At 43.7% G+C, this 17,935-nt stretch overlaps 1 protein-coding gene across 9 annotated transcripts in view; it reads left to right on the top strand.

The window, feature by feature from the left end:
* Positions 1-17,935, top strand: part of SUPT20H (SPT20 homolog, SAGA complex component) — a 270,381-nt gene that overhangs the window by 99,411 nt on the left and 153,035 nt on the right. For 7 of the 9 annotated variants that reach the window (XR_003856913.1, XM_029602737.1, XM_029602736.1 and 4 more), the window contains one exon: positions 16,210-16,339. Coding sequence is in view for 8 of the 9 variants with exons in the window: in XM_029602737.1 (XP_029458597.1) it covers positions 16,210-16,339 (130 nt within the window). In the remaining variant the exon portion in view is untranslated. The remainder of the gene's footprint in view (positions 1-16,209; positions 16,340-17,935) is intronic. The other 2 variants (XM_029602740.1, XM_029602738.1) reach the window with 1 other exon arrangement.

Genomic DNA, 17,935 nt, shown 5'->3' with positions numbered 1-17,935 from the left:
GCTTGGAATTTGAAATGACAGTACATAGAAAAGGTGGAAAATAACTCCCCAACCTCCTAAGGCTGCCCAGATTTCATCAGAATGTCTAGGGAGAAAAAGATGTACAAGTAAAAATATTTTCTTGACTCTAAATGAGACAATTGAAATTATTTCTTTGGAATAGTAATGGCTAGAGAGTTGCATTTCAATAGAGAAAGATTTAAGCCAAGATTAAAACATTGTATTTTGTCTGTTTGCATGTATTTTCCAGTAAATAAACCTTTCATTGTACTAGGAGTTCAGCACGCCAGGCTATCACAGATACTATTTCCAAAGCTGCTTTTTGAAGTGTGCATAGCTCCGGTTTCAGTCCCAACTTTTCAGATTACCCTCTTATCCAAAATGTTGAGCACCCGTGATGGGGTAGAGAAAAAATACAATTGTTTCTCACTGTTTTCCTGCAGGTACTTAGGTTACTTCCTTTAACATTTTCTTTTTATAGGTTTTTATCAGAGTTATAGTTTGACCCTACATCTGATGCTGGCATGCCCTTGTCGGTGATTAATTGATAGAAGGGCCTATGCCAAAAAGCCTCAGTTACCTTGGAGATATGTTTGATTAAGGCTGAATTTTAAAAGCCCTGTGCGCGCAGAATTGGGGAGATCCGCACGTGGCTGGGCCACATGTGTATTTTCGGAGGCCCGCAGCCACACGCGTATCTCCCGGTATGTGCATTAGAAGGGTTGAAAGAAAAAAGGGCGGGGTATGGGTGAGCCAGGGCAGTGCCATTAGGCACTATCCCGCTGAAGCACACGCTGGGAGCCAACTGGCCTGCGCAAATTGCTGTTGCTCTGGACTGCAGATAAGTAAAAAAAAAAAAAAGCAAGGGTAGTTAGCGGGGTTTTAGGGGTCGGGGCGGATAGGTAGGCAGGTTAGGTAGTGGGTTTAGGAAGTTCCCACCCAGTCCATTCCTTTCATGGAGCGAATTGGGGAAAAGGCCTATTGCATCGCCGCACGCATCTACTGAATTTCCCCCATACTTAATGCACGTGACTATATAAAATCATGCGCACAGGTAGCAGATTTTATAACATGCAATTATTGTTCTTACTAGAACATTTTCATTCAGTTCCATTCTTAATGTGTTCATGAAAGGAATCTATTTTATGTTTGTGTAGGATAGGGATGCCTGATATTTTTCCACAGGATAAATTCCTACAATGGCTTCGTAAACTTATGTAATTGTGTACATTAATATATCATGATGGTCAAGTTTAATGACTCCAAAATAGTCACGGAAGGACTTGAGAATGCTACTAGTTGGCAAAAAAGTGCATGACCATATTCCCTTCATCCCTTCCATACACACTTATGTTACAATAGACGTGTATTTTTCGTTATTTATGCGTGTAAATCATGGACTTTATAGTACAAGCATAATGGATGGTATGCAGATACTTTTAATAGAGTTAGTTTCCTGGCATGTAGACAGATGGACTCAGGACCAGTAGGCGCTGAGCCCAGGTAAGTAAAAAAAAACAAAAGAGAAAAGAAAATTTACCTCCCGATTCAGAGACGTTTGGAGGGGTTTTCGGTAAGACTTCCTCTGGTCTCCTTGCTCGGCGCACCAAAGCGAAGTTGTTCACGATCCCATTGGGGTAAGGGGAAGTGGGCTTCCAAGCGGGTTGAGCTGTCGCCCCCCCCCCCCCCCCCCGGTGGGCTAGGCCCCACTTTAGGCTTGGTCGGCACACTGTTTGGTAGGCCCTGGCAGCACCATCTTGCACGCATCTTTGTGCATGCCGTATTGCCCTCTATAGAACATTGGTATGTGCAGTGCATCAGCTCTGCACACGTGCTGCATGCATCGTGTCGCACACGTACATACGCACACAACCTACTAAACGCAGAATACCAGTAAAGCTGGGCGCAAGGGCTGTGCAAGCCTCTCCTGGGTGGAATTTTTCCAGAGCCTTCAAGCCTTCGTACAGGTGCAGCCTGTTACCTCACTTGCCCTTCTCTGAACAGAGCCTCAGCCATTAAGCCTTTCCTCTTCCAGTCCTATTGGCAGACCTCGAGGCATGCCTCACCTCACCAAGGGTATCCCTGGCAGGGTCCTGGATGGCACGGATGAAGAGGAGGATATGGATTCCTTGGAAGATGGGGAAATTCCCCCTGGCTTAGAACTGTATCGGACCATACAGTTTTTCCATAGAGACAAATTGCCGGCCCTAGTTTTCCAGACCCTGAAGTTGCTGGGAGTTCCTGGGGCAGACTCTGACAGAACCAAAGAAGAATCCCACTCTCATTTTCCTATGGAAAGCCTCTTGCTACTTTCCAGTACTGGAAGCCATCCAGGAGTTGAATGACCTGGAATGGGATGCCCTAGAAGTAAGCTTTAAAAGCGGATGAGCGTTAGAAGCTCTATGCCCACTGGATCCAACAGTGAGAGAGCATTTGCATTCCCTAAAGTGGATGTGCTAGTCTGTGCCATCGCAAACAACTATCCCAGTGGAGGGAGGAGTGGCCTTAAAGGATGCACACGATAGATGGATGGAGTCCATCCTTTGACGCAGTAGCAATGACCTTACAGATTGCTTCTTGTTGTGCTTTGGTAGCTCGTTCGTGCCTACTCCTCTCTCAGGAGATGGATAACTCAGGGGTGAATTCCAAAGCAGTTGTGGAATGCGCTGCCGCCTTTTTAGCTGATGTGAGCTTGGATCTAGTCTATACTTCAGCCAGAGGAATGGCCTTAGTGATGGAGACCAGAAGACAGCTATTGCTGCGCAGTTGGTCAGCAGACACAACCTCCAAGGCAAATCTTACAAAGATGCCCTTTAAAGGATCACTCCTTTTCAGAAGTGAATTGGAAAAGCTGGCCAGTAAATGAGGCAAATATCCAGTATCCTGGCTACCAGAAGATGAGAAAGCAGTTACTGCACCCCTCACCTATGAGGGGTCGATCCAGGGGCTCCCATTGCTTTCGCCCCTACGAAACTCAACATTCCAGAGTCTTGGCCCTATGGGAGATCTCGGTCCTTTCGTAGTCGACAGCCCAAGAGAGGGGCAGTCTCGGGTTCAGGTTCATCCTGAACCCCTCAATGAAATGTTGCCAACCCACCCTCAGAACGAGGAGATAGGGGGTCAACTGTCTCTCTTCTTCCAGCAGTGGGTTGAGCTCACTTCGGACAAATGGGTACTGGAGGTCATACGAGAAGGATATGCGCTGGACTTTCACAGCACTCTTCGGGACATATTCATGATGTCTCCTTACCACTCCCAGCACAAGAAGCAGGCAGTTGAGACTACTTTTTTAAGGCTCCTCAGGATAAGGGCTATAATCCCAGTACCTGCGCCCCAGGAAAATATGGGGCATTATTCCATTTATTTCATTGTACCCAAAAAGGAAGGTTACTTTCGCCCCCATCCTGGATCTCAAGAACGACAACCAACCGCTGAGTGAATCATTTCCGCATGGAAACCCTACACTTCGTGATAATGGCTGTGCAATCGGGAGAGTTCTTAACCTCCCAGGAATTATCCGAAGCCTATCTATTTATTCCAATGTGTCAAGAACACCGTTTCCTACGCTTTGCAGTATTGGGTTGCCATTATGAGTTCTGGGCATTACCCTTTGATCTAGCCACCGCTCCAAAAATATTTTATGGTGGTCGTAGTGGCATCATTAAGAGTAGAGGGAATCTTGTTGGCCCTGCACTTGGACGACTGGTTGATCCAGGCCAAGTCTGTGGAAGAGTGTCTCCGGATGACAAACAGGGTGACTTCCTTGCTTAAGGAACTTGGCTTGGTCATAAATCTGGACAAAAGCAGTCTCAAGCCCTTCCAGTCCTTGGAATATTTGGGAGTCCAGTTCAACACCAAGCAGGGCAAGGTTTTTCTTCCGACCACGTGGATAAGGAAGTTGATGTCCCAAGTGTGTCAGTTGATGAGCACAATACGCCCGATAGTGTGGAGCTATCTCCAAGTTCTTGGTTTGATGGCGGCAACCCTGGAAATAATGCTGTGGGCGAGGGTACACATGCGAACCCGCAGTCTTAAGACTATTCAATTTGCCTCCACTTGTGGATGGAGTATACTCTCGGCTCCAGTGGTTGCTGCAAGAAGTTCATCTGAGTAGTGGTGTGCCCCTGTCCTCCCTGAACTGGCTGTTTCTCACAGCAGCCACAAGCCCCTGGGGTTGGGGAGCTCATTGTCAGGAACTGATGGCCCAGGGACGTTGGATCGAGGAGAGGTCCTCTGGAACATCAACCGCCTAGAAGCCCAGGCAGTCAGATTGGTGTGTCTACAATTCAGCCACAGAATCCAGGATCAAGTGGTCCGTTTAATGTCAGACAATGCAAAGACAGTAGCCAACATCAACCGCCAGGGTGGAACCAAGAGCCAGCAAGTGTCCCAAGAGATAGATCTCCTTATGGAATGGGCAGAAATACATCTACAGATAATCTTATCCTCCCACATCGCAGGAAAAGATAACGTCAGAACAGACTTTCTAAGCAGGGAGAGTCTGGATCCAGGAGAGTGGGCACTGTTGGCCAAAGCCTTTCAGCTGATGATAGATCGCTGGGGTCTCCTGTCAATCAACCTTCTGGCCACATCCCACAATGCGAAAGTTCCCTGATTCTTCAGTTGAAGAAAAGATCAGAGGTCCCTGAGGATCGACACTCTCGTTCAGACCTGGCCGGAAGAAGAGTTTCTATATGCCTTCTTTCCATGGCCCCTGATGAGCAGGGTCATTCGCAGAATCTAGGACCATAGGGGATTAGTCCTGCTGGTAGCTCCAGATTGGCCCAGGCGTCCATGATATGTGGACATGCAGAGATTCCTGGTGGAGATACCCCCCTGTGCCTCCCACTGCACAGGGGTCTGCTTCAGCAGGGACCGGTCCTTCAAGAGGATCCGACTCGATTCTGTCTTATGGACTGGCCCTTGAGAGGGCTCACCTAATGAAGAAAAGATATTCTGTGGCAGTAATTGCTACCTTATTCTGCACTCGGAAGTTTTCTACATCCCTAGTGTATGTGCGGGTCTGGAGAGTATTTGAGGCCTGGTGCGAGGAACATGGTGTCCCCCTCAGGCGGTCAAAATCCCACTAATTCTGGAATTTTTGCAGGATGGCTTGAATAAAGGTTTGACCTTAACTCCTTGAAGGTCCAGGTAGCGGTGAGGTGAATGGAAACCCGCCTGTCAGCTCATCCGGACGTGGCCCGTTTTCTGAAAGGGTTGAAGCACCTCCGACCACCCCTACGGTGGCCAGTTCCCTTGTGGAATTTTAATCTAGTATTGGAATTTTTGGTAGGGCCCTTCTTTCAGCCACTATGCAGTTTTTCCTTGCATTTATTAACCTTGAAAACGGTGTTCCTGGTGGCTGTATGCTCGGCACATTCCTTCTCTGAACCATAGGCATTGTTGTGATGGGAACTGTTCCTCTGGATGACTCCAGGAGCGTTACAGCGCTGTAGCATTCCAAACATCTTGCCCTAGGTAGTCTCGGAGTTTCATTTGAATTAGTCCATTTCGTTGCCACCCCATATAAGCATAAGGACGCGGAAGAATACCACACCTCCTCCGTCATTTGAATAGAAACATAGAAATGACGACAGAACAGAATATCAGTAGACTTTTGCTGCGGTATCTGGAAGTTTCAGAACCGGTCCAAAAGATGGACCCTCTGTTTGTCCTTCACGGTGGAAGGAAGCAGGGCGAACCAGCTTCGCCAGATTAAGGAAGTGGTTATGGGAGCCTATGTGGAGGCAGAAAAGCCTTTACCTTCTCAGGTTAAAGCTCATTCCACTAGGGCTCAGGCGGTCTCATGGGCGGAAGCTAGACTGCTGTCTCCCATCGATATCTGCCGAGCAGCAATGTAGTCCTCCTTGCATACCTTCACCAGATTCTATCGCCTGGATGCAGCCTTTGCAAGGGCGGAGGTAACCAGACTGCGGGCAGCCTCCCGCCCCGATTGGGAGTAGCTTTTGTACATCCCATTGGTCCTGAGTCCATCTGGAAATACGTTAGGAAATGGAAAATTACTTACCTGACAATTTTGTTTTCCTTGTTGTAGACAGATGGACTTAGCATCCCGCCCATGGCTGCCCAAGAATCGTGACAAGGATTCACCGGTGGAGGGGATATCGATTCCAAGAGATTACGGGTAAGCATATGTCAATCGTAAGGCAAGAACCAAGATCCAGCAAGTGTTGCTGGAAATAGGTCAACGTATGGAATGGGCAGAAAGACATCTACAGATGATGGCTTCCCACATCTCAGGAAAAGACAATGTAAGATCAGACTTTCTCAGCAGGTAGAGTCTGGACCCCGGAGACTGGGTGTTATCCGCCGAGGCATTTCAGCTGCTAGTGGATTATTGGGGCCTTCTATCTCTAGACATGCTGGAGATTTCTCGCAATGTGAAGGTTTCTCGCTTCTTCAGTTGCAGGAGAGATCCGTGTTCCCTGGTCATTGATGCTCTCGTACTGGCTTGGCCGGAAAATGAGTTGCTGTATGCCTTTCATCTGTGGCCCTTGGTGGACAGGATCATTCGTAGAATCGAAGACCACAGGGGGCTTGTACTCCTGGTGGCTCTGGATTGGCCTAGGCATCTGTGGTATGCAGATCCACGGAGGCTCCTGGTAGGGAAACCCCTTAATCATCTGCCGCACAGGGGCTGGTTCTTCACGAGAATCTGACTCTGTTCTGCCTTATGGTTTGGCTCTTGAGAGGACTTGTCTGTTGACTCGTGGATATTCTTCTGTGGTGATTGCTACCTTGCTCCGTGCTCAGATGTTCTCCACTTCTCTAGCATATGTGTGGGTTTGGAGAGTGTTTGAGGTTTGGTGCGAGGAGCGCGGTGTTCCTCTTCTTTCAGTTAAGCTCCCGCTTATTCTGGATTTTTTGCAGGATGGGTTGAATCAAGGATTAGCCTTAATTCCTTAAAGGTTCAGGTTGCAATTCTTGCATGTTTTCGGGTCATGATGAATGATGTCTCCTTATAGTCCCATCCTGATGTGGCCTGTTTCTTGAAGGGGGTGAAGCACCTTCGGCCTCCCTTGAGATTACCAGTTCTCTTGTGGAGTCTTAATTTGGTGCTGGACATTTTGGCAGGCCCTATGTTTCGACAGCTGCACAGCCCTTCCTTGCGGTTATTGACATTGAAGACAGTGTTCCTGGTGGCTATATGTTCTGCATGTTGTGTTTCTAAGCTGCAGGCTTTGTCTTGCCGGGAGCCTGCCTTCGGTTGTCTCTAGGAGCATTACAACTGCATACTGTTCCATCCTTCTTGCCTAAGGTGGTTTCGGAGTTTCATTTGAATCAGTCCCTTTCCTTGTCGTCCCTGGATAAGGTCAAGGACGTGGAGGAATATCGCCTCCTGCGTTCCTTGGATGTCAAATGGATTGTTGTGCTGTATCTGGAGATCTCTGAATCTTTCCAAAAGACGGATCACCTGTTTGCCCTTCATGGTGGTAGGAAGCAGGGAGCCCCAGCTTTGCGGACTAGAATAGCTCACTGTATTAAGGGGGTGGTCACGGCCGCATATGTGGATGCTGAAAAGCCGTTGCCTACTCGGGTACTATACCGCCTGTGATGTCTTGGGTAGAGGTTAGTTTGTTGTCTCCCGTCGATATCTGCCGAGCTGTGACATGGTCATGCCTCCATACTTTTTCCAGGTTTTATCGTCTGGATGTGCAGCCCCGGGAGGACTCAACTTTTACGCATGCGGTGTTGACTAGACCGTGGGCAGAACTCCCACCCTGTTTGGGAGTAGCTTTGGTACATCTCACTGGTCCTGACTCCATTTGTCTCCATCTACGAAATGGAGAAATTACTTACCTGATAATTTCATTTTCCTTGTTGTAGACAGATGGACTCAGCTTACCGCCTCAGTTGCCAATTTATTGTGTCAATAGTCCTCCTGAGGGACTACGATCCCAAGGGATTACTGGTAAATGTTCATCCAATCCCTAGATTGGGGTACCTCTCTTCTTACTTGAGTTCAGTTTTTACTGATTGTTGAGTACAGTTCTGGTTGGCTGTTTTTAATCAAGTTTTTTTTGCTAGTCTGTCCACATTTGCTTTTGAAGAGAATTCTGATGGGCTGGAGTATATATACTGTGACATCACCTTGATCCGTCTCCATCTGCTGGCAGGGGAGCATAATCCACTGGTCCTGAGTCCATCTGTCTATACTAAGGTAAACAAAACTATCAGGTAAGTAAATTCTCCATTATGCGTACACTATCCATCTTTGTGCGAGTACTATAAAGTTCGCAAGTTGTGCGCATAACTCTGAAACGAATGAAATATGCACATTTCTATGCTACAGTAGAATCTGTTAAAAAAAAAAATATATATATATATATGCATACACTGCTCTGAACTAAAGGCAATGAGGTCTTTAATTTTGTTGACTGTTACCTGTTATGAAGGACTTCAATCTTCATGAAGTATGTAGGACTTTTGTAATTTTTATAGGGAATCAAAAAGTGACTGCCTTTTGAAGCAGTTTTTGTAGATGAGTGGTTCGCTTTGTACAAGGCAGCTAAGAAATCTTCTTAGCTTTATCTTCTTGTTACAAATTTGAAAGGAGGTTTTTGTCTTTAGCTATTATATTTGTTTAAGCAGTGAGTGCCATGTGGTTAGTTTACAGAATGAGTTTTATAGAGTTGTGGCATTCTTTTGGCTGCAAGTTACAAGTCATTCAGGAAAATGTAATAGACTTTTTTTTAAAATGCCCAAAAGACTTGTGCATTCATTGCTTGATTTTAAATTGGGGGGGATTTATTGGTCCTTAATGCCATTCTATCATAGTAACATAGTAGATGCTGGCAGATAAAGACCAACTTGACCTATCCAGTCTGCCCAGTTATTCTGGGCTACTCTGTTAAGGATATATCCCAGCTGCCAGCCATAGAAACTTGACTTCCTCATTGATTCTCTATTGTTGTAAGTAGATGAGCATACATTTTCACATATTTAATCCAATATTAAAACAGGAGAAAGGCAAAGTTCAAAAACTACTGCACACTAAAGAGACTGGAAAAACAAAAACCACACATCAAACTTATTTTATATAAGAAAAATGAAAGGGATATAGGACCTCATAAAGGGTATGTGTATGCTGTGATAGCTTGTACCATTACATTTACTTATTTATTGGTGCACTTCCAAATATATTTTTATGTCAAGATTTTTATGCATGTATTAGTAACAGGGTGCCTAACTTTCAAATCTATATGCGGTACAGCATTTACATATGTAGGTGGACATGCAAAGATTAATACTAGAATTGTATAAACTGTGTGGCAGGAGCTGCACAGTTTATAAAATACCGCATGTTTCTGCTCTGTATTTCAGTACACACAAATATTTCCAATACAAGAAAATACATACATTCTCTACCTATTTTATAAACATATGCATATTTATTTATTTATTTATTTATTTAACTTCTTTTACTATACCGATACTCAAGACGAGGTCTTATCGTACCGGTTTACAATAGAACAGGGGGAAACCAATTTAACACTAAGTAGAAAGGTACAGTTACATTAAACAGGGAGTGAAAACATGGGAGATGGAAGACAGGAAAGATTTTAAACGATAGCAACTGGAGAGTGATAATAAATTAATAAAAACAATATAGTAGCGAGACTTAAACAGAAATTTATCCTAGGCGATTATTAATATAATATATCCTATGGGAGGGGGAGACATGAGCAGGGGGGGGGGAGTCAGGGGAGGGACTGAAAACGGGGAGGGGGGGGAGGAGGTCGAAGGGTGAGAGTCAATGTTGGATTGATAGATGTTCTTTCAACGGTAGGCTTGTGTGAACAGCCAGGTTTTCAGTTTCTTTCTGAAAGAGAGATGGCATTGTTCCTGGCATATATCTGGGGGAAGCAAATTCCAATGGCGCGGACCTGCTGTCGAAAGTGCTCGCTTGTGAATAGAGTTGTGGACCGAGGATTTGTTGGGGGGGGGGGGGGCCTTGAGCAAACCTTTGTAGGCGTTTCTGATCGGCCTTGTTGAAGTATGTAGTTCGAGTGGGATGGCGAGTTGGAGTGTGGATTGTTGATAGACGGATTTGTAGATGATGATGAGAGCCTTGAAGAGTATTCTATATTGGATGGGTAGCCAGTGTAGGATTTTTAGGATTGGTGTGATGTGGTCCTTATGACGTGTGTTAGTAAGGATCCTGGCCGCTGCGTTTTGCAGCATCTGTAAAGGTTTAGTAGAAGAGGCGGGGAGACCGAGTAGTAGAGCGTTACAATAGTCGATCTTTGAAAACAGTATGGCCTGAAGCACTGAACGGAAATCCTGGAAGTGTAAGAACGGTCTTAGCTGCTTCAGGACCTGTAGCTTAAAGAAGCATTCTTTGGTTGTAGCGTTAATGAATTTTTTGAAATTCATTCTAGAGTCAAGGGTGGCCCCAAGGTCTCTAACCTGGCTTGCTAGTGGAATAATTGCATTGTTGGCGAAGGGGTTGTTATTGCATATTTAAGGTGCATAAAAAAATACAACATATAAGCATAATAACCTTGATTTATACATGGAGGTAAATATTTTATAAACTATGTGTGTACACTGCAGACAAGCCTGATTTCCCTTGTGCCAGTCAATTAGCAGGTATAAAAATGTACGAATACGTTTGGTAATGTATACGCATATATCTCTTACAAACCCTGCCCCAGAACATTCCTAGCATGCCCCTTTTTTTCCCTTGGTAAAATGTATGTGCAAAATGGAAAATATACTTATGCTCTCAACATTCATAAAATAGTGTATACGCAGGTACAAGCCACTTACGCACATATATTCTATTTTTATGCGCAAAATCCATATGAAAATTTTCTCCTTGATGTCCAAAGTGCAATCAAACATTAGTATTATTCTAATCCAAGCATCTGTGTAAGCTGCTGGAGGATAAAGTATCTACAAATGGCTCATTCCATGAGATGTCAAATGTGCAACTTTTCCAAAGTCTGGGTTCTTAACCAAGATAGATAGAATACCAATCCAAAGGAAATCCATAGTAATGGTGGGAAACACTTGGCCTAACTATTTAAAAATGAAGCTTGATTTTTGTCTTTTATTTATTTTAATACTTTTTTTTATCTGTTTCATTTTTAAATTTTTTCTGTTTTTATATAACACATTTATTATGAATGTAGTTTGATTGGAAACTACTTTGTTTTATTCAAGAAATGCAGTATATTAAAATAATAAGCTAAACCAAAAACAAGTGAGCCAAGAATCCCAAAAACCTTGATATACAAATTAAGGTTTTTGGGATTGAAACCAATAATTAAATAAATGTGAAGGCAATATATACATGCATTTATGATATCTTTTAGCCCTTTTTATAAAATTTTATTTTAAAAATTGTTTTGATTTGTAGTTTGTTTTTCCATTCTTTTTTGGAATGCTATTAGACTGGGTCTGTATTTAATTCAACACCTATCATGTCTTACAACCAAGCGTTGTGGTAATCTGAACAGCTAACAAAACTAGTGAGATTGTTGCTCAGGCATCTGGCCACCTAGGTCTCTGGTGGATGGTAGATAATACCTACCACCATCTACCCAGCTGGCTTTTGGGGAGTTGTAGCCATCTGGTTCCCACCTGGCTACTCTATGGCCTGTGGTAATAGTAACTCTTCTCACCTCTATTTTTTTTTTTTTTTATCACTGGCTTTTTGTTTTATTACTGCTAGTGTATCTGTTAATACAGTTTTAGATGATTGTAATCCACTCTGAGGCCATTTTTGGAAAAAAGTGGAATATCATATGTTTGCAAATAAATAAACAAAATGGTTCCTTACCATTTGCATAGCTACAGGAAGTCATAAAGTGGTCATGAGTAATTGAACATTCATGCTGTCTAGATAGCTGAATGCTCACAGGAGCAATAACAGATCGTTACACTGCACCAGGCAAGAGACATTGGTTGGAAATAACATTTTTTTTCCTGCTCATTTTTATAACCCTGCACCTTACACACTACTATGGCTTCCCTCAGCAAATGAGGCAGGAGGAGTTATCTTTTATAAGTCTATCCCCTCAGTGCTGTTTTTGTGCTAGCAGGGATGTAGTAGTCTTCTTCCTATCCTCCTTGGAGTCCAAGTACATCACCTCCATGGTACAACAAATAACATTTTCAAATAATTGTATAGCACCTATCCATGTAATACTAGAAAGTTTATCTTATTGCATTTGTCTCCTACTGTAGGGCATCGTCTTGTGTGGGGAATAGTATAGGCTACTTATATATTTACAATCCCATTGTAAATAGGTTTAAAATATTTCAAATAGTGCGGGCTTTAGAAAAGTTAATCTTCACCTTGCCCTGTTTGCCCCACTTGTAAAATGACATTATCATGACTAGAGCCTTAGGGTCTTATAATTTTTTATGTTAAAATGTTTTCTTCGGGGGAGACCGGCTTGCAGCCCTCCTGAACCAGGCCCGGAACACCTCATTGCCAAGGCCCCACGTGAGGGGAGGAGCCGAATCGCACATAAAACCTGTGCGACAACGTTGAGACGCTGGGGAGACCGGCTTGCAGCCCTCCTGAACCAGGCCCGGAACACCTCATTGCCAAGGCCCCACGTGAGGGGAGGAGCCGAATCGCACATAAAACCTGTGCGGTTGCGGCACCACCAAAGCCGTGCGCGCCTAAGGGGTGCGCACGGCTTGGTCCGGATTAGGTCGGATTAGGAGAACAGCCGCCCCCATATACTGGGATCTAGGCTAAAAGACAGCACCAATAAAACCCTCTATTTCGGAGCCAGATACTTTCCTTCAATTGACATGCCGGCTAAAAGAAAAGGGAAGGTGAGGGTATTTCCTTCAGAACCCCTACCTCCACTTTTACAGCTTGAAATAGATCGTTTTATGACACAGCTTGAAAAACAGGGATCCAATGAATCTGTTGGAAGCCTCCCGGTAGAAGAACGAGAGGCTCCCCAGGATGAGGCCTCCCTTAGTCCTGACTTATGTCCACCTCCGGCCCAACGAGGCGCAGACGAAGAAGCAGCGGCGACACCCACCGACGAGGTTGGGCAATCGTTAGTTTCTGAAGGAGCTATCTCCGTACTGGAATTGGAGGAAGAGGAGGCAGCAGAAGTGTCTGCTAGGGAGCAACGAGAGCCTCCCTATCCTGAACATCTGGAGGACGTAAGGCCTGAAACGGTAACATTGGGGGCACTATGGGACTTGGTTATTTATTTTATTTATTTAACACTTTTTTATACCGACCTTCATAGTAATAACCATATCGGATCGGTTTACATTTAACAAGGGTATAACTGTAGCGTAACTAAAGAAAATTAAACAAAAGAAATGAATAAGACAAAGTTACATTCAACAAGGATAAGGAACTTGGAAGCTTATGTAGCTGGAAGGAAGTAAAGGTGGTAATAATTAAGAAATACAATAGCGGATACGGGTTAAAGCTTAAACGTGCTTTAACCTAGAGGGGCCATAGTCCATCGTTCATGAAGATCAAAGGTTAGCGGGTTAAATGTGACTGTCAACAGATTGGAAGGGAAGATTGATACAGTATCCTCTAATTTATCTCAAAAATATTTGGGTATACAGCAGCAAGTAAATGAAATTGATACAAGAATGGATGTAGCTGAAGGGAATATTAAATCTATACTGTGAATACTAAGCTGTGAATACTATAATATTAAATCTATACTGTGAATACTAAGCTGTGAATACTATAATGATAAAAGATCAGTCATTGGTTTCCAGGCGATTGGAAATAATAGAAAACAATATTAGACACTTATATGTTAGGGTTGTTAATTTTCCTAGAATAGCTGGGGAAATTCCCCATGTCTCTTTTAAAAGATTTCTAACAGAAGTTCTTGGTTTTTCTGATAATAATATGATTTCTATTAACTCTTGTTTCTTTGCTAAGAAAAGAACTTCTGATTTAGCAGTCTCTATTCCAGCTAATCTCACTAGCTTTTTGGAAAATTCAGCTGTACAGGTGTTGGAGAGACTTTAATTGTTTCATTAATATCAATGGCTGATATAAGTAATTTAATGAGAGTATACTTTCAGAAATTTCCTATAATATATTGTGGACAAAATGTGAAGATATTTCCAGATCTACCTCCAATTACTAGAGATGTGAATCGTGTGATCGATCGTCTTAACGATCAATTTTGGCTGGGGGGGGAGGGAATCGGATCGTCGCGGTTTTGTTTTTTTTTAAATCGTGTAAATCGTAAATCGGGGGATGGCGGGAAAACCGGCATACTAAAACAACCCTAAAACCCACCCCGACCCTTTAAAATAAATCCCCCACCCTCCCGAACCCCCCCAAAATGTCTTAAATTACCTGGGGTCCAGTGGGGGGGGGGGGGGTCCCGGTGTGATCTTCCACTCTCGGGCCACGGGTGCGTTAATAGAAATGGCGCCGGCGCTACCTTTGCCCTGTCATATGACAGGGCAAAGGTAGCGCCGGCGCCATTTTGGTTCCTGTCCCCCGACGTCACGAGCGCAGGAGATCGCTCTCGGACCCCCGCTGGACCCCCAGGGACTTTTGGCCAGCTTGGGGGGGCCTCCTGACCCCCACAAGACTTGCCAAAAGTCCAGCGGGGGTCCGGGAGCGACCTCCTGCACTCAAATCGTATTGCCGTATTGCAAAATGGCCATACGGCCGGCGCCATTTTGCAATGCTGGACCCCAGGTAATTTAAGACATTTTGGGGGGGTTCGGGAGGGTGGGGGATTTATTTTAAAGGGTCGGGGTGGGTTTTAGGGTTGTTTTAGTGTGCCGGTTTTCCCGCCCTCCCCCTTCCCCCGATTTACGATTTTTGACAATAAATCGGGGAAATTCCTATTGTATCGCGCCTCTAACGATTTTTGACGATTTAAAATATATCGGACGATATTTTAAATCGTCAAAAAACGATTCACATCCCTACCAATTACATGTAATAGGCGACGTCAATTCCTTGAAATGAGACAAAGAGTGTTATCGTTAGGTTTTTCTTTTCTGCTAAAGTACCCCTGTCAATGCATAGTAAAAAGAGGAACTGAAGTATTTGTTTTTACTCAATTGGAACATTTACGACAATTTGTTGAGTCATGAGGACCTGCAACCTCGTCCCCAGTTGAACCTTGATGTGCAGGAGTTAGAAATTTAATTCAACTGTATGAGTGCTGATTTTTTCAACTTAGAAACTTTAGTTATAATATTCTTCACTTGAATTTAGCCAAATAGGTCTCAGATTTATGGTGAAATTTTTCTGAAACAAATGAGATGAATTATGATTTTCTCTCAACAGAAAAAAAAAAAATTATCAGTGTGGGTTTGATTGCCTTAATTATGTAGCAATATCTGTTGAATAATATTGTTGCAATACAATGTGCATTGAATGTTAATCAAAGTTTATGTAATTTGAAAATTATAAATAAATAATAATAAAAAAAAAAAGTTTTCTTCAGTTGGGGGTAGGGCGACAAAACCATATTAGAGAGAGAGAGTAGAGGTACTTATTACTTTAACATATAAAAATTTTATCTGGTAATGCCTATTTTCAGATAGACTCATAAGACTCTGCGTCCTTCCCCTACCCCTTTTCATGCTTTCTTGTCCATAAGAAATCTTACTTCCTTATTGATCTCAATATTCTCCTCCACACAAAAAAAACTGATATACGAGAACAGTGTTTTTCAAATCCAGAATTCCAAATAGGTTGGATTTTAAAAAAAAACCCTAAAATATGCAAATTAACCTGGTTCTTAGACCAAATTATCTGCAAATAGATTTACAGATATAGTGTGGCCATCCTCAAAACTTGATCGGTTGGGGCTTCTCAAGGCCCGGATTTGTGAACCACTGGATAAGAGGGCCAAAAATCTAACAGTTTCAGCTCAAATGCTTTTATTAACAAATGACGCTATGTGGAACCTTCAGCCAGCTGCATGTTAAACAGCTGTGTGTCCTGTCAGCACCTGTAGGTTAGTCCAAGAAACCTGGACCTTTTTTTAGTGACCTGCTACATTGTAGATGAATAACTCACATCAGTATGGCTTTTTTTTTTTTTTAACAACTGACATAACCAAAGTGAGATTACTTAAGAAAATAGCATGCTGATAAAAGTGAGATTAGAGCACAGATTTGAACATTAGATTCACTGCTCTCTGATGAAAGAAAGATTAGTGTTTGAAGGATTATTTTCACAAGTGTTCTGTCTTTCCAAAGCAGAAGCTGAGACGAAATGTGAACCTGCTGGAGAAGCTGGTTATGCAGGAGACACTCTCCTGTCTGGTGGTGAACCTCTATCCGGGAAATGAGGGTTACTCGCTCATGCTAAGGGGCAAAAATGGATCAGGTAACAAGAGGAGTCACTTACAATTATCTTTCAAAATAGGAAACAGGAAATCTGGAATCCTGCATGCTGCCTAACTTTTTTTTCTCATGTAAAACAAACATCTGTTTAATTTCAAAATAAAAAGCCATGAAACAGACATTGGGACTGGAAATTGTAATCTACAGCAGAGATTTATCCAGCGGAAAAGTGCATCACTTGCATTCTTAGAGCATCCTGTTGGGATATTGAGACTTCATAAGCATAATAACGGTCTGAACTGCCTGAAGATGAGACCCTTTTATTTATGTATTCCTTCCTTTCTGATGCACTGTCTGACAGAATGATTTAATATCAGATTTCTTAGCGTCCAGTCAGATGAATCCAGAACAAGTGGGTTATGCATTCCAACTAGGAGACAGAAACAGAGTAAACTGACGTGACAGTATATATACCCTTGCAGTTTCATCAGCCTGCCAGTATTCTCCATCTCCAGCACATTGTGGACGTGCATCTCCCCACTGGAGATTGCTTCATTTTAAAATAAAGGAGGATTAAGGATAACATTTGCCCTGCTCTCCTGTGGTGATACCAAATGATCCCTCCCCCAGTTGAGAATTCCTAAGGTGATTTCTGTGTCCCTCAGATGAGTGCCTTGGTAGCTAGTTTTGCTGGCATGGACTTAGCTGCTTGAACAGCTGAAAGGCAGTAGGTGCAGGAAGCTGAGCACGGCGGTGACGGCACATACCTTCTTCCCCCACAACCAGAGACTGTCTCTGTCTCAGCAAGGTGCGGCTGAGCTCCGATAAGTTAAAAAAAAAAAAAAAAAAAAAAGATACAGAGCAGGAGGTTTTTTTTTTTGTTGTACAGGGTGTCCTTTTCTCCCGGTCTCCGTGCTCAGTGTGCCGTCCGACATTTGTTCCTATCTGTGGGAGGTAGAGGGACGTGGGCAGCCTGGCAGGTTGAGCAGCCTCCTTAGGCCAGGCCCTGCTATGAGGCTTTTTGCTGTGCGCCGTGTGGTAGGCCGCAATGGCTTTTCACATGTTTCCTAAGTCTGCCCTCTACAGGATTGTCTGTCTGGTATGTGCGTCCAGCTGTGCGCCCAGATTTTGGGTGCACAGTGGGGCCTTGTAGTCTGTGCGCCCATATTAAGCGACGCATAGTGGCCGCACACTTATCTATGCCCACAAGTGGTACTGTGCACTTAAGTTTTTCATGCACTTAATTTTTGGCCGCCTAGATGTGTGTGCCTAAGTGTTGGACACATAATTTCTAAGTACCTAGTTAAGCGTTTGTCTAAAAAAAAACCAAAAAAAACCTAGCTAAACGTGCGCCTCCGGCTGCCACTCAGCGCGTTGTCAGCTATCATGGTGCCTGTGCCTAAGAAGCCTAAGCATCTTTCTCTTTGCACTGCTTGTTATATACGGGCATCTCAGCCAGGAGTGCCCACTGATTTGTGCCAGCGCTGTTTGGAGGCTCATGGTGAATTGTCTTTCTCTGATTTCACTAAGCATGGTTCTTCCCAGCTGGATGTGGGTCTGGGTAAAGACAATTCAAGTGGGGCGCCTGATTTATTAACTCCCCTAATTGGTTCCTCAGCAGGGGAAGGTAGTTCACTGC

Source organism: Rhinatrema bivittatum, chromosome 5 (assembly GCF_901001135.1).
Source record: "Rhinatrema bivittatum chromosome 5, aRhiBiv1.1, whole genome shotgun sequence".
Taxonomy (NCBI): domain Eukaryota; kingdom Metazoa; phylum Chordata; class Amphibia; order Gymnophiona; family Rhinatrematidae; genus Rhinatrema; species Rhinatrema bivittatum.
Note: the sequence above shows the minus strand (reverse complement) of the source record. Positions and strands in the feature narration are given on the sequence as shown.